This window comes from Podarcis vaucheri (genome assembly GCF_965113315.1).
Source record: "Podarcis vaucheri genome assembly, chromosome: 1".
Lineage (NCBI taxonomy): Eukaryota > Metazoa > Chordata > Lepidosauria > Squamata > Lacertidae > Podarcis > Podarcis vaucheri.
Genome location: NC_138759.1, coordinates 29292150 through 29315915, shown reverse-complemented (window position 1 = coordinate 29315915; position 23766 = coordinate 29292150). Strand labels below are relative to the sequence as shown.

At 43.3% G+C, this 23766-nt stretch overlaps 1 protein-coding gene across 32 annotated transcripts in view; it reads left to right on the top strand.

Annotated features, from left to right (window-relative positions):
* NRXN3 (neurexin 3) overlaps positions 1-23766 on the top strand; it is a 1220542-nt gene that overhangs the window by 1171743 nt on the left and 25033 nt on the right. For 21 of the 32 annotated variants that reach the window (XM_082232034.1, XM_082232010.1, XM_082232017.1 and 18 more), the window contains one exon: positions 4341-4434. In XM_082232034.1, coding sequence (XP_082088160.1) covers positions 4341-4434 — 94 coding nt within the window. The remainder of the gene's footprint in view (positions 1-4340; positions 4435-23766) is intronic. The other 11 variants (XM_082232019.1, XM_082232025.1, XM_082232018.1 and 8 more) reach the window with 1 other exon arrangement.

Below are 23766 nucleotides of genomic sequence, written 5' to 3'. Positions count from 1 at the left end.
TACTCAACCTGCTATGTATGTAGACATATAAAACAAAAAAGAAATGAAGTTATTGGTTCTTACGAATAATGATCTTTTAGCTTGCAAGCCTGGATTAGCTACCTCATATATTGGTCTGACCCCAGGTCCACTTCTCTATTCACTTGTCTCCCACACCTACATAGTTCCTTCTTCTTCTAGGCACATAGGAAGCTGCCTTATATGGAGTCAGAACATTGGTCCATCTAGCTCATTATTGTCTACACTGTGGCTCTCTAGAGCTTCAGACAGAGGACATTCCCAGCCCAACAGGGATTGCTCTAGGAACCTTAGGCAAGCAAAGCAGATGTTCTACCACTGAGCTATGGCCTTCCCCTAGTTTCTCCTATTTTTCTATATCCATCTGATCTTAGCCTTTGTCCTTTTATCCCCCTTTCCCTATCCTCTACCAGAGCCTGTGTGTCTCTCACTGGCTTCCCAGAGCCTCTAGACTCACCTACATTAGTAAAAAAAAAAACCACTAGCATTTTAAATGTGTTATAAATACGCAATACCAGATGGCACTGTAGAGCACAAAACTTTTCTAAGCTGTTTTACATAAGGGTTTTTTCTTTTGTTTAAAAAGATTTAATTTATGACTTATTTATAGTGTTTTTCCCCCCCAGATCCACCCTCTGTTTTCCCCTTGATGACAACCTTTCACCATATTTCTTGCTTTGCTCCTCCTGACAGCTAAGCAAATTTGGTTCCCTAACAGAGTATTCCATTCCAACCCATAGGCTCCTCATTTAGGCATTGGTCAGATTGCCCCTATCAAAACCCTTCATTCATGAACACTGTTTTAAAACCTTGCCCCAACATTCTTCATGTGCCAAGCCATTCTACCACTTAGGCTGTTAAATTCTTTTAGCTATGCATCTGTTCTAGTCTCCCAATTTGATGTCTCTATAATTCCGAGTCCACTTGATTTTCCCGGTGATTAGATAAAATACAATATATGCTTTACCTCGTAGGTTGTAATTTAGCTGGTGAGAACACAGAATGATTATAGGGGACAGAGAGATATAGATAGATAGATAGATAGATAGATAGATAGATAGATAGATAGATAGTTGCTTTCGTAGATTTTCACGGGTACAGGAATGCAGGTTTTGGTGTCTTCGGGTGTCTTCCCGTGTAAGAGTCGGGGTGTCTGTGCGACGTTTCGACGAGGTCTCACTCGTCATCTTCAGGCTGGTGCTTTCGGCTTCTTGTTACTGGCTCTGTTCCAGTAACAAGAAGCCGAAAGCACCAGCCTGAAGATGACGAGTGAGACCTCGTCGAAACGTCGCACAGACACCCCGACTCTTACACGGGAAGACACCCGAAGACACCAAAACCTGCATAGATAGATAGATAGATAGATAGATAGATAGATAGATAGATAGATGGTAGCTAGATAGACAGACACACATAATTCTGTATGCATAATTAAAAACACAGACGATGGAGATCACTGCAGCTAGCCTTCATCTTTCTTCCTGCATGATCCATATTTGCAGATTCTGAAAACTGTTCTGAAAAGAGCAAGCATGGTATCTCAAGCTGGCCACTTCAAAATTGGTTCTTTCCAGTGTATTGGTTTCTTCCAGTTCAGGAATTCTTATTACAGAGACCACACACCTTTGATGCCTGCAGGAGCGAAAGAGGAAAGAGGAAAGAATTCCATGTGCGAGCTCTGAGTTCGTGTTGCTGAGGGCAGGGTAATTTGGTAGCCTTGTGCAAGAGCCATATAGCCTGTGTCCAGAGGCTTCCACAGAATCTCCCTAATGGTCTCCATTAGTAATTCTACTAATTGCAGCAATTACATGAAGGAGTTGCTGCTGGGGAGAGATGCCATTACACTTCTCCTTAACACACTGTGGTACATGCTGCTCGTTAATTAGAGCAGCCGCAAAAAAAAGAAAGAAAAAAAGGATTATCAGCTGGAAAGTGTAAGGAACATGTGCTGCAATTCACTGGGGCCACAGATGCTCTTGATGTGGCTTCAGCTTTTCTGAGCCAGATCTTTGACCCTACCTGCTGTGCTCTGACCATTTTGTTAACATTGCACAGGAATCCATTCTTGTGAATTTAGCTGGGCTGAGTGTTTGGCTTTATGTGGATGTATCTGGAAGGCAATTTTCTGCCTGGCCTATTTAACATGGTGGCACACCTGCCCTGTTCAGTGTACACTCCATGGCCAGGGCAGCTGTCTACCAACTCTATCTGGAACCTTCCTCCCTAGCCACCGTCTCTCCAGAGGGGTACATGCTCTGGTCATCTCCCACTTGGACTGCTGCACTGCACTCTACGTGGGGCCACCAATTAATCCCAAATGCAGCTGCCTGACTGGTGGCTGGGAGCAGCTGCCGGGACCACATAACACTGGTCCTAAAAGATCTGCATTGGCTCCCAGTACGTTTCCTAGCACAATTCAAAACGTTGGTATTGTCCTTTAAAGCCCTTCATGACTTTGGGCCTATATACCTGAAGGAGCATCTCCACCTGCATTGTTTAGCCCGGATACTGAGGTCCAGCGCTGAATGCCTTCTGGTGGTTCTCTCACTGTGAGAAGTGAAATTACAGAGAACCAGGCAGAAGGGCTTTGCAGTAGTTGCACCCATCCTGTGGAATGTCCTCCTGCCAGATGTCAGAAAGTTAAACAACTATACAATTTATTGTAGACATCTAAAGGCAGCCCTGTTTTGGGAAGTTTTTGATGTTTGATGCTGCATTTTGTTGGAAGCCACCCAGAGAGGCTGGGGTGGGTGGGATATAAGAAATTTATTATTATTATTATTATTAACAGAAGCTTAACTGCACATGGCCAAACTATAGAAACATGGGAATCTGCCTTGTGCAAAGTCAGGCTATTGTCCATCTAGTTCAGTGATGCCGACACAGGCTGGCAGCAGCTCTCCAGGATTTCAGTCTTATTGGGAGATACCAAAGATTGAACCGGGGACCTTCTGCATGCAAACCAGATGTTCTACCACTGAGCTACAGCCCTTGCCCAACATGGGAGCAGGGAACCTTTGCCCTCCGCTATGGTTCCTATTCAAATCACGCCTGTCCTCAACCTGCAGTTTGCTCCAATCTGCAGCCCCAAGTGTCCAGGTCTGGGGTCTGGGGCAGACTGGCTATTTTAGAAAAAAAGATCATGTACTCATAGGCAAACCACATGATTAACATGCATGTAGTTTGGCCCACAGTCAACATTTTTATCAGACCAGAAGGATTAGCTGCGCAAAAGATTCATTCTGGCAGTCTCTTGATAATAGGATTATACCGTATCTATACTACTTGCAACCAAATTTTACCTAAATGTACCTAGTAACAGAAATTTATGTCCTAATAGCATAGTACATATTGCAGTTCTACAGAACATAAGTGTTGTGTATACAGGGCCAAACTTTCATTTGTCAACAAAAAACCTGCAACCATTCCTACCATTTCCCCAAGCAGTGTTGCTGATGTCACTGAAATTCTGTAATATGGGGATACTAATACTGACCAAACTTAAAGGGTTGTCACAGTGGTTTCTGAAATACTTTGAATGCTCCAGAAGCACTTCAGGAGCATTAAATATTATAAATTTAAATGGGAGACATTGTGTGGCACCACATAATTTTTTTAAAAAAACTGGTAGGATGTGCATATGTATGTTAAGGTAAATAATGACAAAAATTAAAAGGCATATGAAGCCAGGCATATGCCATGACAAAACATCTGTGCCAAAGCCAAGTTGAGTTGGCAATAATTCTCCATAGCTCAATACTTGCTGTTGATGGTGCACCTTCTCTGTTGCTTATGGTTATGCTTAGTGGGGGGGGGGGATGTGGGTGGCTCTGTCATCTAAACCACTGGGCCTCTTGGGCTTGCTGATTGGAAGGTCGGCAGTTCGATTCCCTGCGACAGGGTGATCTCCTGTTGCTCTCTCCCAGCTCCTGCCAACCTAGCAGTTCGAAAGCATGCCAGAGCAAGTAGATAAATAGGTATCACTGCAGCGGGAAGGTAAACGATGTTTTCGTGCACTCTGGTTTCCATCACAGTGTTCCATTGCGCCAGTAGTGGTTTAGTCATGCTGGCGACATGACGTGGAAAGCTTTCTATGGACAAACGCCAGCTCCCTTGGCCTGAAAGCAAGATGAGTGCTGCAACCCCGTAGTCACCTTTGACTGGACTTAACCGTCCAGGGGTCCTTTACCTTTTTTACCTATGCTTAGTAGTTATGTTCAATTGTATTCCTGTTTGCAGATTCATCTACTTGGGAGTGTCATTCTTTTTGTCTGATCACCGGTTCTTTCTTTTTGTCTCCTTGTGCTTGTTTCACTTGTCAGACAACAGATGACCTCATTTCCTCAGACCATTCAGCGGAATGTTCTAATGATGATGAAGACCTCATTGAATGTGAGCAGAGTGTAGGTAAGCCAGGTCAGTCTTATATTCCGCCTGCTTTCTTATTTCATTTTGCAGTTAACAATGCCTACATATATATATGTGTGTGAATGTATACATATATATGTACGCCTATATATGTATATGTGATATATGTATATATGTGTAGAACTGTATATCCGATATAAATGCATAAAGCCAAGCATCCAATCCCATGGAGTTGGCAGGAGCAAGACACAAATATGTCATCATTTGGAGAAGCCATCTTCGAAGGAAAACAAACGTTCTGGAACCAGTACCTGCTCAGTTGGTCACCAACCATTGTGCTACATATTTGTAGTGGGGTTTTTTGAACAGGCCCTGGTGGGGAGAAGGAAAGTGGCATTTATTCTGGCATGTTAAAAGTTTGGACTACTGACTAAAAAGAAGAAGAAAACCCAGCATGCAGCTATTGTCATATCTGTCATTGAATTCTTCTTGATGGATGTGAAAATATGCCGTGAAAGTTCCATGTGCCCATGGGATTTTGAATGTGGCTAACATGGCGGTGTACCCACTCTATTTACCCAAACAATTTGAGGACTAAAGCATAGTCATTCCAAAATACTAAGCTGTGCCATGTTACCTGCAGCAGCGATGCTTCAAAATGTATCCACTGAACGGTCAAAACTTAGGGTGGCAATTTGAAACCAACTCGGTTTCTCCCTTCGACCCTAGATACATTTTGATGGTTTGATGGCTTTTCTTCTGGTGGGATAGATATGACAGTATTAATATCCAGCAGGCAACTGCAGTCTATTTTATTTTTAACGAATTCTTCCAAGTATTTATTTTTATTTTATTTCAAAGCTTGCCATGAGTTAAGCATTTCTATAATAGAGAACAGAATTTCATTGAATTTCTGTGTACAAAATTGATTTTTATGAGAATCTGTCCTAAAAGTGAAACACGTAGACAAGCTTATTACTTTTGTTTTATTTTTGTTTCATTTCCTTTTAAAAAGGGGGTGATTTTATTATTTTGAAGAGGCTAATTTTTTTATTAAAAAAATTCTAAAATCCAAGCATCAGATGGTTATGTTCATAGTACCCTGAAGTGTTTCAGATTAATACAATAATAATAATAAAAGGCACCCAAGGCTAGTGCTTTCACATTTCTCTTCCACCCCTCATATTCTGCTTGCATTTTAGGGGTAGGACTTGCTCTGGCAGTAATGAGAACCACTGTGGCTTTGCATGTACCTGGGAAGTTCCATGATAAACTTAGAGGAACATAACATTATGAATTGAAGAATAAGTTGATACACAGTTCAGTCTAAGAAAATGGCAGAGTTGCTTTCTTCCATCAAATGTCATTGAAGCTCTTTAAGCCAAAGGTTTTGGCCTGCTTAACTACTGATATCAACATAAACATTCTTGCAGCAGCCACTGCTGATTGATAATATATTATCAAAATATATCCGTTCGATGGCTGCATTCGCACTTGACACCAAGCCAAACTATGGCTTAACATGAACAAGTGAACATGTTGGCTGCTGAGGAGGAAATTGCACTTTCCCAGGCTGTCTAGCTCAGCACGGTGTGGTTGGGCTTAGCCCAGGATAGTGGTTAAAGTCTTTCCGCCTCAGTGGTGTTCTGTAGCCAAGATTTGTCCATGGTTACAAAGGAGATACATTAACTGCTTCAATGACTTTATGCTGTGAAGTGATCTATGCATTTGTTTTTTATCATCATCATCAACAACAACAACCACACTCCTGGGTTTGGATGGCATGCTAGGCCCAGCCTAGGCTTAGCTACCACCCAGTGCTGAACTAAAAGGCCCAGAAGGGGGCAAAACATTTGTGAACTCCTTTCTGGGAACCAGCACATTCATGGAGTCCCACTAAGCCATACTTTGGGTTAACAAGATGCAAATCAAGCCATTGTCATGGGGCAAGTACAAAAGAACATCTATTGACTATTTCCTTCTCCCACCCCATGACTCTTCCCCCCAACCTTTTCTAATCCTCCCATTGTAGTCATATTCAGTCCACAAACATGTTGCAGAGTCAGCAGATGGGAAGGAGGCAAGGATGGCTGTTCAAAACCACCTAACCCAGACTTTGTGCTGTGTTTACAAACGCAAAGCAGTTACTACAAGGTTGTAGCGGTAGAGCCACAGATAATGGAGCCAAGGCACGATAAGCTTGCGATAACCACAGAAAACCCAGCTGGGAATTAAACAGGCCACAACTTTATTGGTTACAGATGCCAGTAGGTTTTGGTAAAGGCATTGGGTGTGCATCCTGAATCAACCGGCCCATTTGCTGCTTGGTTATTTTGGCAGGGTTGATCAAGGTTAAGGGTCACCATATGATGCACATCAAATCAGAGTGATCCCCCCATCAGGATCACCATTTAGGGGGTGCCATGGCCCATCTGTACCACATCTGGGGTGACAGGACAGATGCACCCTTTAAGGGGGTACCCTGATCCTTTGGAGTGGAGGAGGGTACCCACCCCCATCCATTTAGACTAAGGATCCGGCCCAATGCCTTATCTGCCATCAAGTTGTGACAGTCACTACGAGGTAGGCAAAAACCCCAAATGGGCCTAATTATCTGGAAGCAAAATCCTCCCTGGCCCCAAATAGGGCAGCCAAATCCTTCCATAGCAAGGTCCTCTGCTGGGGTTACCCACTCAACCTTGGACAGCCCCACCACATAAAGATCAGGCCATGACTCTGGCTTTTCTTAATGGTTCCAACTGTAGGCAAGCTCAAGCATTCAGTGCAACAGGAGAAGGAGGAAGTGACGCTCTTCCTCCAGTCACACCAGAGCTGGGAAGAGGCCCTGATCCGCCACAACCACACCAAGTTGGTGATAAGCAATCTATTTCATTTAGAAAGGGCTAAAAGCACCAGAGTTGGTATTCTAAATAGCAGTTAGGAATCATTGATTCAAATTCCTCTGCTAATCTTTTAGGACCTCATTAAACTCTCCTACCCACTGCCTTTTTGCTGATTGCCAAGAAATTTGCATTTAAAACAGAAGCCTTTCTTCCCCTTTATCAATCTGCTCCTCTTATCCATCGCCTGCAGAGTTGTTGTGAAGGCAATATCACAGCCACTTCCATGGTGATGAATTGCAGTGGCACAGAACCTTGAGATGTGGCATCAGTGAATGAAGCAGGCTGCTACAAAATGAAAAATGCCTCTTCATCCATAAAGATGCCGTTTGGAAACATAGGGGTCGTGCCATAGAACCACAGAACTGAAAGGAACATCACACCGCCAATGTGTGTTTTGCTTTGCTCAACTACTCCCAAGCTGGTGAAGTGTCTCCTTTCACTCTTTTTCTGTCTTAAATGCTATAAATCTGCTTTGAGACCCATGAGTTCTAAGTGTGAAACAGCTCAAGAGATATGGGGGAGATTGGTTAGTTTCCCCATTGCATATTACACTGAAAACCCCAAAAGGAGAAACATAATTTAGCTGCCTTCCCATGCACACTTACCTCACAGTAAGTTTTATAGTGAACACTGTTGAATTGATGTGCATAGAATTGCAGGTGTTAGGACCGCATCTGATGTTGCCCTTACCGCTGTAGGAGTTTGGGCAGCAAAGCCTCTTTCCCAGGTAGCTCAGGAGCTCCCAGCCACTTCCCAGGTTGTTAGTAAATTTGCATTTAACATAGAAGGCACCCTCTTCCTTTATCGTTCAGCTTTTCTTATCCGTTATCCATGGATGACTTAAGGGACAGCAGTTACTTCTTGAGGCAAAAACCAATGGGTTAAAAATGCAATGTAGTGTAGAGAAGTCCTGTGGTCCTAGTCCACTTTGCTGTCTTCAAAAAATAAGCAGAAAATTCACCCAATTATGAAATTTCATTGTCTGAGGGAGGAAAAAATCCTTGTGACAGCTGCCCACGAGCTTTTAGAATGATCCTTGAGTTTCCGAATTCATTTTATCTGCATCCAAAAATCATTATATCATCTCTTTTAATACCAAAATGAGAAATGGCCCTACCTAGCTGTTTCGGCTTAATCCCCACTGTGCTAGACATCTGCTTGATCACAGGTAGCTGGTGGCTGGCAACACTATGCAATCCAGGTGGACTTGTTACCTCTGGGTGGCTCCCAGCTAAGCCCTGTGTTACATTTCTGAGATCAAAGCAGAGCTAAAATGCAATGTGAGAGGCTTTTGTGTTGGGCTGAGTATTACATAAATGGAGGGACTTTTTTTCATTTCCTCTCCCAGTACACAGACAGAAATTGACTGCATAATCCTATGCATGTTTACTCAGAAGTAAGTCTCACAGTGTTCAGTAGAGCTCATGTCTCATGTAAGTGTGCATCAGAATGCAGCCTTAAATATAGAAGTACTAATTGACTGTGTTTCAATTCACCCAAGGATACGTTTGTACAGACCGTTGGCCTGCTCCAAAACCTACTCACTGTGATGTGCAAACTTTCCTGCATGCCCAGGCTCTCCCATTCATTTCAGTGCAAGGAGGAAGGCCTTCCATTGGATGTGGAGTGATTTGGGGAGCAAATAGTGCAGTGGAATGGTAGCAGTGAGACGCAGTAAGGCTTCTGAATACCAGTTGCTGGAGAACACAGGAGGAGAGAGTGCTCTTGAGGGCTTCCTATAGGCATCTGGTGGGCCACTGTCAGAACAGGAGGCTGGACTAGAAGGGCCCTTGACCTGACCCAACAGGCTTTCCTGATGTTCTTAAGCACCATGTGCATCCAGAGCCTCTTTGGACTCATCTAGGCTTCCTTTTGTGCCACATTCCAAAGCACAGGTCTGAATTTTAAAACACTGTGTCTGAGTGTCAGTCCATCCCCACCCCCACCCCACGTTTTACCACTGAATCAGAGCAAATGGCAATCCACAGAAAACCCAAATTGCTATTTGTTCCTATTCAGTGTTAAAGAGCAGGTTTCGCTGGGGAAAATGGATAGGCAAAAAAAAAAAAAAAGTGCTCAGATGCAGAGTTTTAAAACATGGTGTCGTGCCTAGAAAGCGTGGGGCAAAAGGTAATTGTGGATGAGTTATTTGGTAATTTTCAGATTAACACGGAGAAGCGAAAAAACGGAATAAAACTGCAGCCTGGTGTCCTTACGGTATTCACCAAAACGAGAAGACAGAAACAAAATCTAGTATAACATTACTCCTTAGCTATGGTTTTAAGCCTTCTTTTTGCCCCCAGTGTTTACGCAGCTCATGTATGCTGACTTTAGTTTTATCATCCTGACAGCAATCCCTGCCTGCATTTTGTTTGTTTGTTGCAGAACAAAAATGTCAGTATATTTTATTCTTCCGAGAAGCTTGATAAGGTGAAGCTGACACACCACTGAATAAAGCCAGCAGGCTTTTCCTAACAAGCGTCTGCACAGAGCAAAGCTCCACAGAAATAAGAAGGTCCAAAGTGTATTGCACTAAAACATGCCAGCAATAGTGCGAGTGCCAGGCGAAACATGTGTGAAATCAGAGGAATGCTAGGTACATCTGCAAGCTGCGCATACAGATTTGCCCTTTTAAGAATTTGGAGGCCGCATAAGCAGTGAGCTTCTTCCATCTATGGCCAGTTGTCTCTGCTCAAACTCCAACAATGTACATAAGCCTGAGCTGAGGGCCAGAACTGTAAAGACAAGGGCTGCCTTGCAACAAAGACTGCTTGATGGGACCAGGGCCAGCCCCAAACCATTTTCTTTCTGCAGCAAAGGACAAGATAGTGCCCCCAACTGCCATTCCTTGTGGATTGGACTGGCAGGTGAATCTAATTTCAGCACAGTCGTACCTCGGAAGTCGAACGAAATCCATTTTGGAAGTCCGTTTGACTTCCAAAACATTCAGAAACCAAAGTGCTGCTTCTGATTGGCTGCAGGAAGCTCCTGCAGCCAATCAGAAGCCACTGAAGCCCTATAGGACGTTCAGGTTCCAAAGAACATTTGCAAACCGGAGCACTCACTTCCAGATTTGCAGCGTTCGGGAGCCAAAACGTCCGAGTACCAAGGCATTTGGGATCCAAGGTACGACTCTGTTGGCTAGTTATGGGGTGCTGGACAGGGTGCAGCTCTATATACACAAAGGTGCAAGCCTTGAGGCTCAGGAGGAACAGCCATGGGTCAGCTGGTTCTTCCCCCTGGTTTTGCCACCTGAAGAAGTCGCTTCACTCGGCCTAACGATAGGGCCGTCCCTGGATGGAACTTCCTAGTTACATGCATTTTTTTCCTTATGCCACACACACACAAAAGAAAGAGCAAGTTTTACTGATTGTTCATGCAGATGCCTTATAAGGTCCCTCTTATTTTAATTTGTATGGTTTTTTATGGTTTGATTTTAATGTACTGACCCTTCTCCTTTCTAAGCCCCAAAAGCCCCCTCAAGGATTTGATATCTATATGTACACTATGTACGATATATATATATGTGTGTGTGTGTGTGTACATATATATATATGTGTGTTATAGAATAATGAAAAACCAATTTTAGCGATAGTCCTCATCATCCAGTCACATGTTTACACAGAAATTCATGCCCTCATCTAATCCTGTCATCCACTAATGTGGAGAGATGCATGATATTGTTATTAATTAGTGTACAAAGCATGTCAAGGTTTCTTTTAGAGCATCCTCCCCCCTTTAATTTATGTTAAGTATTTTTAATAATAATTTCATCCACAAGTTATCCTTGGGGAGGGCTGGGGCAGGGAGAAAAAAATATATAGGTATATCTATCAATATAGTCATGGTTAACTCTGTGCTTATATTGGTAGATATACACACTGTATATATTTGAAGAACATTTTCTGTCGTTTCACCTCATCTTGTGCCGCATGAATTTTTGGTGGTTGACCGTTGCTTTTAATTTATTTATTATTATTATTATTATTATTATTATTATTATTATTATTATTATTATTTATTATTATTATTATTTCAGTCATGGTGGCACCATGCTGCCATTTTTTTCTTTAATTTGAAATTCATTGCTGAAGTTTTATGTTTTATTTCTGGAAAATGTCCTGTGCAATAAGAATTTGGTCCACTCAAGAAAGATATAGATCTGCAATCAAACAAAGGCAACAAAATCTTTTCTTGCCATCCTAAATGTTCCAAATTTTCCATATTGAAAAAAAAATTCACCCAAGAAAGTTGTGTACAAAAGAATGAAGATTCTTGCTCCACCTTCCCTTATTTTATTCTGCCTTATCCCCCTTCTTTCTCCCCTGCCCCTCTGCTTCTGTGGAGTGTCTTATTCTCTCCTTCTTGGTAGACATATTTTGCTTTTTTTTTCCAAAGTAAGAAATGTAACTATAGGGGGGAAGTCCCTCTAAAAACCCTCCTCCAGACTCCAACCCATTCCTCACATACAAACAGCTGATGGCATAAAAAGAATTTTATTGCAAGTGCAGAATATCTGTTGCATTGAATTTATTTCTTTTGGGGTCCGTGCAAGCACATATTTGTGGCATGCAGTAGTTATTAGCTGACATAACTAACCATTTATGACCTCCATTGACTAATGCATGGGCTATAGTGACAACCATCTTGTTTCATCAGAGTGACGCATTCAGGCTAACCCAGCAATTCTATAGCGTACCTTTTGGGGAGCCGGGAGGATAGCTGTTTAAGTTCTTAAACCATTTAATTTCTTACATAGTTGACTTTCTTATTGGATAATTTCTTCAAATACCATTGGCTACTTTAGCAGCCCAGTGTTTATATTATTATTTTTTATGTTGATTTGTTAAGTCTTTTTGCTTCCCTCATTCCCTCCCCAGTCTCCTTGGGTAGCAATCTTCTGTCTTGTCTGTGTCCATCTGTCATGTTACTGTGTCTTGGAATCCATGGTTCTAGTGTCGTGTGATTCTGTTCTCTGTTCGTAAGATGTTCTAATTCCTTGTACTCTCTCACTTCCTCTCTCCTCCCACCTCCTTTTCCCCTGTCAATCTTTCCTAGAGGAAATTCCACAAAGGGGCAAAAACATCTAGCAATAGCTCTCGACACTAATTGCATTAGGAATCTCCAAACTATAGAGCAGCTTTTCCCAACTTAGTGCTCGCCAGATACTGTGAGCCACAACTCCCGTCATTCCTGACCATTGGCCATGTTGGCTTGGGCTGCTGCGAGTTGTAGTCCAAAAATCTGGGGGGAGGGCATGGGTTGGAGAAGGCTTATATTGAGAAATTTTATACCAGAGACAAATTTGCAAATGCTTTCTAAACATAAATTTGGGTGGAATCAAATGCAGCTTGTCTGCTCACATAGCAGCTTTTGATCTAGTGGACTTGTATGTTAATATGAGAGGAGGACAGGTATTTTTTCCTGACTCCTGTTGCAGGCCTCTGTGCTCCCCTCCCCAAAATCTGTTCCATGTTATTGGTAGACTTTCCAGAGCATCTTAGAAGTTGATGCAGAGGGCTGCAGAAGGAAAGAGAAATTGGAGAGAAGCGCCTTCCTCTCCCTCAAATGGCATATGAACTGTATTAACTTCGTAATGACAAGGCAACTACTGTCCAAGGAAAAGAGTAAAATAACATTGTCCAATGCCAGCCATCCTTAGCAAGAGCCCCAGCTCTGTGGCTATATTGTTTCTGTTTCAAACAAAACTCTAAACCTTTCCCTCTAGAAGCGCTGCAAGCAATGGACTTGCGTTTTAAGTGCAACCCACAGGATAGCTACAACTTCTTGTTTTAACTTCAACTCAGTTTATTCTTGTAATCAGAAATTCAGGTAGACATGACAGGAGATTGTTATTTATATAAGGTGAATACCATGTGGGTAGATGAAGGGCAGCCAGGAAAATTCGGATAATCAGGGTCTTTACACAGTTGGTGCTTAGTTTAGATAAAGGAGACTGTGTCCTTTGGTTTGTCTTTAAGGCAGAAAACAGTGAAAGGCTCCCCAAGTTGTTAGTCCGAAGTCATAGTAACTTTTTGGGGTTGTATTCAAGTAAGTTATACTCAGAGTAGACCCCTTTAAATCAATGGATTTAAGTTAGTCACAGCTAGCTTAAGTCCACTAGTTTTGAAGGGTGTATGACTCAGCTGGGTAAAACCCATGCATGCAATCATACACATGTCTACTTTAGAGTAAGTTCTAGAGTTCAGTGGGGCTTACTTCTAAGTAGGCATGTATGGGATTGCAGTGTTTGTGGGGGGTTTTCCTGTTGCAAAAATGGAATAACAATCTTCTAGTACTTTAACAAGCTTTAATGCTATGTCTGCTGTTGATTTAAGAGTTTAAGAGTTTATTTGGCTTGAAATTAGTATCTTTTGCAAATTGTATTGTTGCTCAAAGGGAAGTGCAAAACATTTTTAGAATTGCATTTGTTAGGGGTTTGATGTATTAAAGGGTATTAGATATATTATAAATAAACACGAATACATGTCAGAATGCAGTTAGTCCTTCCACTGTATAAAGTAGATCTCATGTCAAGCCACTGAGGCTTACAGTTGTCCAATGCTGTCTTTCTCAACAAGGTTAATGGAGTGTTTCTTTGAGAGTAAGGTGCTAATAAATTTTTTTGTGGGTTTTTCCATCATTTTTCAAGTGCCTATTAGCAGGCTTACCCCCCCTAAATAGGGGGAACCATAAAAAGAGGAGGGACCAAAAAACATCCCAATAGGGACTGAGCAGGCACAGAATGCTGAGTGTGGATGGAGAGTAGGAAATGTGTGTGTGTGTGTGTGTGTGTGTTGAACAGAGTTTTTGCGAAGGGGCATGGCTGGCTGGCTGGCATCCTCAAGAGAAACACTCCATATTACATGGTTTTTGTACTAATAAAAGGTCCCACTTGTATTAGTATAATACTGATGGTTACAGTCATCAGTATCTTTATATTGATTAGGATTGGATGGAGCTCTTCTCATCATACACAGCACCTCTGTCTCACAAGGTAGAGCAGGATCTCTGATTTCCTCCTGTGCCACATTGGCTTGGTTTGCAAGTCACACTAACTCAAACCACAGTTCAATCTGGATATGTGAGCTTGCAGGTTCCCAGAGAAATTGCAGCACTTCCCTCCTCCCCTGTTGTTTTGCTCTTGCCCTGCACCGAGCTAAGCCATAGTTTGGCTTAGCATGTCTTCTGACCCCAGGCTTGTGGTTTAGGTCTCTTCAGACTAACCACAAGCCGTAACCCATATTATGGGTTAGGTTATTACAGCACAGCAGCAAAATGGCCCAGGAAGGAAGAAAGCAGCTGCAGTCACCTCCCCCACAAGCCCACATGCACGCATGTTCATGCTACACCATGGTTTATGCTAAACCAGACCATAGAATGCTATTCTAGAGGGGCAGCTTTTCAGTGTTTTTGAAGGGCTCTAGTGGGAAGGAATAAGCCTCTTGCAATTCTTAAGATCTTTGCCTGGGCAACGCACTGTTACCCCTCAATATCTGACTCCCATATAAACAGACAGGACACATTACTTTGGATCAAATCAGGAAATATCTTCATTGATTACAGATGTAAAAGTTTTTGCATAGGCCAGTGATGGCCAAACCTGGCCCTCCCACTGTTTTGGGACTACAGTTCCCATCATCCCTGACCACTTGTCCTGTTAGCTAGGGATGATGGGAGTTGTAGTCCCAAAACAGTGGGAGGGCCAAGTTTGGCCATCACTGGCATAGGCACTGGGTATAACCATTGACAACCAGCCTCTCTACTGGATGTATCCCTTATAGGGGTCAATCCAAAAAGGTCCTATGACCTACATTAAGTAGGAACCCCCACAAAGGGATTGCCTCCTTAAGGAGCGCTATGGCCCTAGCCACCAGCTGGGTGTCCGGACAGAAGCAACTCCCACCAGATTCATTCAATGGGATACCCCCAAAGTCTAGAGGGGCAGGCAGAGGCTACAGCCTCCCCTCCAACAAAGACTAAGGCTTGCCCAATGCTTAAACTGCAAAGGTGGTGACAATGAGGAAGGCAAAACCAACAGACAGAGGCCGTTAATCAGAGAAATTCCTCTCCAGCCTCAAATATGGTGACCAACCAAGTCCATAGCAAGGTCAAGCATATAAAGCCAACATACAGGGAGGATGGGTGGAAGATCTGACAAGGAACTGCAATGCAAGGGCTGAGGCTGGTGGGACTATATACCTGAGGAGTGGACCCATTATTTCTATGTAGCTCCATCTATGTACAGTGTGTTTACAGATAAGCAGAAGTTTTAAAACTCCTGGCACAAGGAGATTTATAATCGCAGCTCTTCAGTTAATTGTACTGTACATTTTTAAAAAGGGAAATGGCTGCTGATATTGTTATTACTTTTTATGTATTTTTGAACATAAAAAACTCACCAGCCTTTGGTATATGGCTCCCAGGGCAGTATACAATTTAAAATACCGTATTTTTCGCCCTATAGGATGCACCGGCCCATAGGACGCACCTAGAATTGGGGGGGGGGGGATAAAGGGGGGAAAATTATTTTAACCCCCCCCCCAGGCGCAGGGCTGGGGCAGGGGAAGCCCGAGCTTCCCCCGACCCCAGCCACCAGAACATGCAGCTCTCTGCAAGCCGTGGGAGCCCAGTGCGAAGTCGCACCGGGCTCCCACAGCTTGCGGAGAGCTGCACAAAGCCCGCTCTGGGAGCTTGCGGGGCTGAGGGAGGGGGAAGCCCGCCGCCTGCCTCCCAACCAGGTCGGGAGACAGCGGGATGGCGCGCTGCGCCTCCCCACTGTCCCCCGAGCTTGTGGGGCTGGCGGCGGGGAGAAGCAGGCTTCTCCCCACCTCCAGTCTCCAAACCACGTCGGGAGACAGCGGGATGGTGCGCTGCGCCTTCCCACTGTCCCCCGAGCTTGTGGGGCTGGTGGTGGGGCTCTCCTGAAGCCTGGAGAGCGAGAGGGGTTGGTGCGCACTGACCCCTCTCACTCTCCAGGCTTCAGCGAAAGCCTGCATTCGCCCCATAGGATGCACACACATTTCCCCTTCCTTTTTGGAGGGGAAAAAGTGCGTTCTATAGGGCGAAAAATACGGTAATAACAATAAAAATGAGAGCAATACAGGAAAATCACATAATTAATTTGCCACGCAGAATTAACTGGCGGCACAGGCAAACAGAGGTTTGTTCCCCATGAACTCCAGTCTGTGTGCACTACCAACCCTAACCCCTCTCTGCACCGTCGTGAGCACTGACGGTGTTATAAAGTCTTATTGCCAGTTATTACTTTTTATATAAAGCTAGGGCTCGTCCACACCTGTTGAATCTGCAGGAAAATCAATTGGTCTTCCTTCCAATTCAGCAGTAGACAGTGGGTTTTCCCAGGGGAAAGTGGCAGGAAAAGTGGAAGTTTGGACGAATCTGGACAGACCATGAACAGCTTTTTAACTTTGATTCCAAGCTTCACCCAGTACATGGAAGGAACTGAGGGTGGGGTGGGAAATACTATGTAACACATGGTGTGAAGAAAGCCAGGAAGAAAATAAGAGTGGCACGTATGTTCACTGGCAGAGGAACAGGAGTGGGGGGGGAGCGCACCGCCCCTGGCAGCGTGATCCTGGCAGGGTGCCATCGCGGCTGGGCCCCCCCCCCCGCGCTGGGTGCCCCACCCCCTGCAGGCGGTGCGCCCCACCCCCACCTGCTCTCCGCCCCCTGGTGCTGGAGCATGAAGCTCTGCCACTGCGTCTGTTAAAAACAACCCCCCACCCCACTGATAAAGCATTACATATGTATAGAAGGAGCGCCGCAACCCCAGAGTCAGTCACGACTGAACCTAATGGTCAGGGGTCTCTTTACCTTTATGTATAGAAGGCAACGAACTACCATATAGGAAACAGGAAGGCAGAAAGCTTGTTTGAATTGTTTTCAAAGGAAATAAAAGTCATATCTTGCCACCCGTGTCACTAAAAGAAAATCAAGTCTAGCATCCATGGATAATGGGTTCTGAAAGAGAGATCTGGAAGCTTTTCTTTTTTTCTTTGGTTTGATTTTGGGTATGATGTTTGCGTGCATTTTGTATTTATTGCTAACATTGTCAGGATCAGAAGACATCATGAATATAAAAGTATGTGAAGGTAGGAGAGTACAGTATCTGTATCGGAAACAGATTGAGGGGGGAGCTGGAATATTCTCTCTGGAGAAGCAAGGGTAGGCCTGTGCTCATCAGGACATGGAATGGCCTGAGGTGTGCAGATTTGCTTGGCATGAAAGTGTGTGAGAGAAATCTTTTGAAAAGAAAGATCTGGCTACTTTCAAAAGGACCCTCCCCCCCCTACTCAGGTATGGAAGAGGGCATATCTGAATATTTGAGTATTCCTGTCCTGAGTATTTGAAAATAAGGACAGGAAATGCATTTGGAAGAGAGACTGGACTATAGCGACGTCAGATCATTCCATAAGAAATGGAAATGGTAGCATAAATTGCTACAATCTGCATGTTTATCCAAAGTCAGGAATAGGAATCACACAAGCAAGTATGAGCAGTATTCAACATAATTGTATTTCAGTATGTATTTCTGTATAGGGACGCGGGTGGCGCTGTGGGTAAAACCTCAGCGCCTAGGACTTGCCGATCGCATGGTCGGCGGTTCGAATCCCCGCGGCGGGGTGTGCTCCTGTCGTTCGGTCCCAGCACCTGCCAACCTAGCAGTTCGAAAGCACCCCTGGGTGCAAGTAGATAAAGGTAGGTAAACGGCGTTCCGTGTGCTGTGCTGGCTCGCCAGATGCAGCTTGTCACGCTGGCCACGTGACCCGGAAGTGTCTGCGGACAGCGCTGGCTCCCGGCCTATAGAGCGAGATGAGCACACAACCCTAGAGTCTGGCAAGACTGGCCCGTACGGGCAGGGGTACCTTTACCTATGTATTTCTGCACTGTTTCTGACATTTTCCCTCCCATTGAAATGCACTGAAATCGATTACGTTATTAATTATGTTTAGTTTCAGCCATAGTGGATAGCAAGCTAAACAACATAGGTTTTAGTGGAAGCTGAAATGTAGTAGAAAAGAAACAGTGCTGATTGTGACAGACACAGGACAGGATGGAAATCACTGCCTCCTTGCATCCTACAGCCCACTCAGGTTTTTTCCTGCTCCAGCTGCTGTGGTTATTCTTGAGAGACAAACCATAGCATTCAGGGACTGGTCTTTGTGGCATGGGAAGTGTCAGGGAATGGATTCAAGAAGGCTGATGACTGCCTTCATTCCACAAGCTCTGTTTTAGAGGATGGGAGTTTCTTCTCAACTCTTTTGACCGTGGAAGAACCCATCATCAGTAAGCCCTTAGCACAAAAAGTTTCAGATGGATTGGGTAAACTTTGGGTCATAGAAACGATAGGATGATGGCCTTCTGTGTTTGTTATGAGAGGGGAAACTGACACTGTAATCATTTAATGGGAAGTGGATGTTGTTTGAAGGCTATTAGCATGATTTTTGTTGCAGAAAATCTGTAAGAGAATCATGTACTAGCATTGTTTTGTTTTGCTTTTAAAAATAACTTCTTCTTTTTTAAAAAAAAAGGCTTCAGAGAAGGGCTCCTGGAAAATAATTCTGCACAGCTTGTCTTCTTTTTGAAAGGGGTGGGGGGAGATACAAACCAGTATAACATGTTTTGCTTCTCCATAAGGGTCTGACTCTCTGAGTCGCAGTTGCCACCATCAATTAATTTATTTTAATTATCATTGTTTCTTTCCCTTCTTTTTTTGCTTCCATTTTTATTTTTCCCTTGACATGACATCCGGAAAATTAAACCCATCTGCAGATTAGTGGAGCTTTTTCTACCTCACAGGAACATCTGTCACAAAACTGCACAATGGATGTATTAGCAAAAGAAAGTCTTTGATTAGCTTTGTAAAAAGTGAGAAGGGAAGCAGGGATGCAGTGGCATTTTCAGTTGTTTCATTCATAGCTTTTCATTATTACTTTTGAACAGTAAATGCGAGACTAAAAGTCCATCCCTGAAGCCGTGTGATCTTCCCAACAGCTGCTGTTTTCCATATCTATCAGGGTTGGAGTCCCCCCCCCTCCCTCTCTCGTCCTAGCATGAAACACCCCTAAAAATAAAATAATTCAAAATGAAGGAGTCAGAAATGTAGAGGTATTTTTAGAAACAGCTGGTAAAACAAACTGCTGTAAATGTTATCCCTGGAGCACATCTATTCTAACAGGGTTGTTTAAAGATAAAAACAGCCACTGGTGCTTCTACTTTTGCAGCATCAGTAGTAATTCTCACATGCACAAAGGAAGAGCAGAGAATCCTGGTGGGAACTTTCAGTTTGCATTGCCCATCAGCCATTATTTGAACCCTTCCCTAGAGAATCATGCACGTTCAGAGCAAACATGAAACAGAGAGCATAAATAAGTACAGTCTTGTTATTGTTGCCTGCTTTCCTAATGATGCTGTTGCCACCAAGAAGCTGAACTGCACTGCTGCCTGTTTACATGGGAAGCCTTTTGCATGAAGTGACTCCTACATAGTTTGGGGTGCTTTAAACCATGTCAACAAAAACCATTTGGGGCTTGTTTTCTGGTATGGCTAAAATAGGCCCACGTCATGGAGGAGCTGTTTCTCAGAAATGTCCCGTCCCTTCCTTCCTTCCTTCCTTCACAGCAGTAGCCGTCGCATGAGAGTGGGAAGGAAAAGACACTGAGAGGGAGAAAGGGAAGGTTTAAAATAGTGGGGAAGAGATGCTTCTTACAGTATATTACACTCCTGGTGCCATGTGGTTCCTTTGACATGAAGTTTCAGATTCAACAGAACTGAACTTTCTCTAGCTAATTGCCCTTAAGAGCCTATTCATCTTAAAGAAATGGTAATGTATATCGACACCAGGAGAGGTATACGGAAGGCGGGGCTGCAGAATTGGAGACTGGGGAATGGAAATGAGGGTGGTCTTTGTTCAAGGCAGATTTGAGAAAAGGAAGGAGAAGGGAAAAGGGTGCAAAAAGGAGGGAGTGGAAGGCATGGGAATAGGGGTGAAAATGAAAGTGGGGATGCAGAATACAAGGGGATTGTGGCTTCATGATTGGGCAGAAGGTGCTGAGTAGTTGCAATTTGTGGGAGGAGAAAGATGTAGGAGATCACCATGGAAGTGAGCAAGGCAGGGTTGCCAAAAGGAGGGAAGAAGAATACATGGATATGGGGGGAAGGAAATGGGTGCATGGGGGGGGATGAAGCCTAGAAGAGAGAAGTGGCTTCCAAAATGGAGTTGGGAAATTGAAAACAGAAATTTGTATTTGCATGTGATGGGAAGCTGTAGGGGGCTGGCAAGTGGAATGAGGAGGGATACAGGCATTAGTATGGGTGTAAAAATTCAGAGCTGTTTGTCATCCATATACCCCAAGGGAATTACCCTATTAGCGGTTAGTCATGCACACTTTAGAGCCGTGACATTTGCACATGGCATGTACAACACATTCTCTCCCCGTCTTCATACATTTTGGCAAAACCCCATACACTGAAGTCGTTCTGCAAGGAAATAATTCTGCAGATAAGGCTGATAATATGGATTCCTGCTTTTCACTTGAACCAGTTTCAATTTTCTATCATGCTCCTGGGAATGGCACTCTTGAAAAGCAAGCCCATCTTTTCAGATGTGCCAGTTCCACAGCAATACAGAGTGGGGCTGTTTTCCACTTCATGTGGCAGCTCTGAATATCCAGCCCAAGATTTGAAAGCAGCAGCAGTGGATAGGAAAGTTTAATATGGATATGGAACAAGCACAGGAGGTGGAAAAAGGTTTGTCATATCAGGGGATTAAAGGGTAAGAAATGTAGCTTCTCTTTATAAAATCTGGAAATTACAGCTCTGCAGTAATGACTACAACAGTAGGAAAGGTAATCGAAATGGGGTTTCTGTACAAGGGAGAATATATTAACAGATATGTGCATATGTGGAGACCAGGAGAAATACAGGCACCCTACAGCAGTAAAAGAACATTGTGTTTAGCGCCATCTATTACCAGGAAATGCACACATCACAACAAAAATGTAATATCTGTAGGTCTCCGGGAGAGCTTCAGTAGATGGCCCACTGTGCTTTCTCCACAATTAAAACCATGGGACCACAGAGAGAAGGAAAGTCATGGTACATCTGCAGCAGCACAACCAGACACCTTCATCTGCCCCAGCTGCAACAAGATATGTCTCTCTTGTATCAGTCTCCACAGCCACAGCAGGCACTGCAACCTTCCAACAGTTTGACTTAACCTCCAAAGGCACACTCCTCCATTATCTCCTGAGACAGATGGATGCCAACCAAATCAATCCACACTGTGTCGTCACCACCACATGTTATTTTAGCTACTGACTTACACAGATTTAAAATATGCAGAGAAGGGTGGTGTGTTAAGCATGATAGCAAAGTAGAACTTATTCAGAAGCACACTGACACCAAATACCAGTTCCTGAAATTAGCATCACAGGAAGTTTATTATATTGTCCAGTAGCACCTTAGAGACCAACTAAGTCTGTTCTTGGTATAAGCTTTCATGTGCATGCACACGAAAGCTTATACCAAGAACAAACTTAGTTGGTCTCTAAGGTGCTACTGAACAATTTTTTATATTTTTATATTTATTTAGACTGTGTCAGACCAACATGGCTACCTACCTGAATCAGGAAGTTTATTGGCTTCATTCCCACCTTGTGGGGTCCCCAGAGGCACCTGATGGTTGGCTACTGTGAGAAACAGCCAGGGTCAGAACAATACATTTTGCTACCTGAAGCAAAATACAAAATGGTGCCTCCTTTCCATTCTAGATACAGAAGCTGACTGGATGGGTGGTTGAATCTGACCTCAACATTAGTGGCAGGTTAGCATTCCCCACTGTACCAGGAGTCCCAGGAGGTACTATGTGGCAACAGAGGGGAATGGCTGGGGCTCAGGAAGAACAGCTTCCCTCTCCCCCTGTATTTGTTACCTGAAGAGTTGTCTCATTCTGCCTAATGGTAGGACCGGGCCCTGAAATAAGATGTTGGACTTGATGGACCCTTACTCTGATTCTTCTCATTGCTTATTATTTACAATGATGTCCCACTTTCTACATATTGTTCCCTAGATGGCTAACTTCAAATAGGTTCAAATACAACACAAACCAATCCTAGAAAATAAAAGCAAGCCAGTAAAACTACAGACCAGGAAAACAGCCAGTTAAAAATGACAGAAGAAGATAAAACAGATCAGCTCAACAGGTCAAAGGCCTGTCAAAATTAAAAGGTCTTCTGGTGGTCTTATACAACTTCCATTAAGGCTGCAATCTTAGACACACTAGTAAACCTAGGATTGGGTTGTAAATTTAAGTGAATTTTGATTATTGGCCATCATCACCAATAAATACAGGCATCGCTCAGCAGCAGTGGCTAACAGATTGATCTCTATATTTTAGTCACCACCTAGGTATACAGTCAGGTTCATAAATGTTTCCAGTCAGTCAATCAAAATATTCAGAATACGTGCATGATAAAACAGCACTTCCTCATCCAAAACCAGTAATAATAGATACCAAAGCAGTTGCCTTGAATTGGATCTAAAGAACTGGATCCTTGAGGTATCTGCTGTCTTTGGGGAAATGAAAATATTGTGAGTGTACAGATATATTTTTACAGATTTTTTTTTATATCCTACTTGGGTTTCTTAGCTGGGGCATTGTCACAGCTCAGTGAGGGTGCAGCACATACCAGGATTTGATTGTGGTGAACCGGGTCATTGAGTTCTTTCTAGGGCTGAGTTAAATGCCTTCCAGATTCTATTTTTGTAACAGAATCTGCCCTTTTGACAAAGTAGAACTTTTCATCTAAAAAGTAGGCAACCTGTGTGAAAATTGAGTGTCTTTTGAAGGTAGTTTCAAGGGAACAGTTTCCAGCTTTGGCGCTGTGAAGTTCCCAGATGTGGGACATGCTCAGAGAAATTCAGAAGCTGTGATTGAAAGAGCTAAAAACCCTAAAAAGACAAGCCTGCAAAAGCTCCACAGCTGTAGACTGAAAAGCTTCACTGTCCCCTGTGAGTCTTTAAAGGAGCATACATAGGGATGGACCAATATGTCAATTTCAGTGTCTCATTTTTTCCAGTCTTAACTTCAGTTCTCCACATTTCCCTTTGCTTTTTTTTTTAATCCTCATGAGAATTCATCAGCATTTTAGAATGAAGTTCTCCTAATATAGTCACTTTCATATTTTTACCTATTATTATTATTATTATTATTAACATTTCTTTATCGCCTTTCATCCAAGGATCACAGGGCAGTTTACAATATAAAAACAAGAAATACAAACTATAGTAACAAAAACAATAAAGTTTAAAAGGCCATATATTGTTTAATTAGTGAAAGAGGAATGGTTTTGCCTGGTGCCTAAATATACGTAATGAAGGCAACAGACAAGCTTCCCTGGAGAGAGCACAAATGGAGTAATGCATTTTTGTATGCTCTTTTCACTAATGTGTT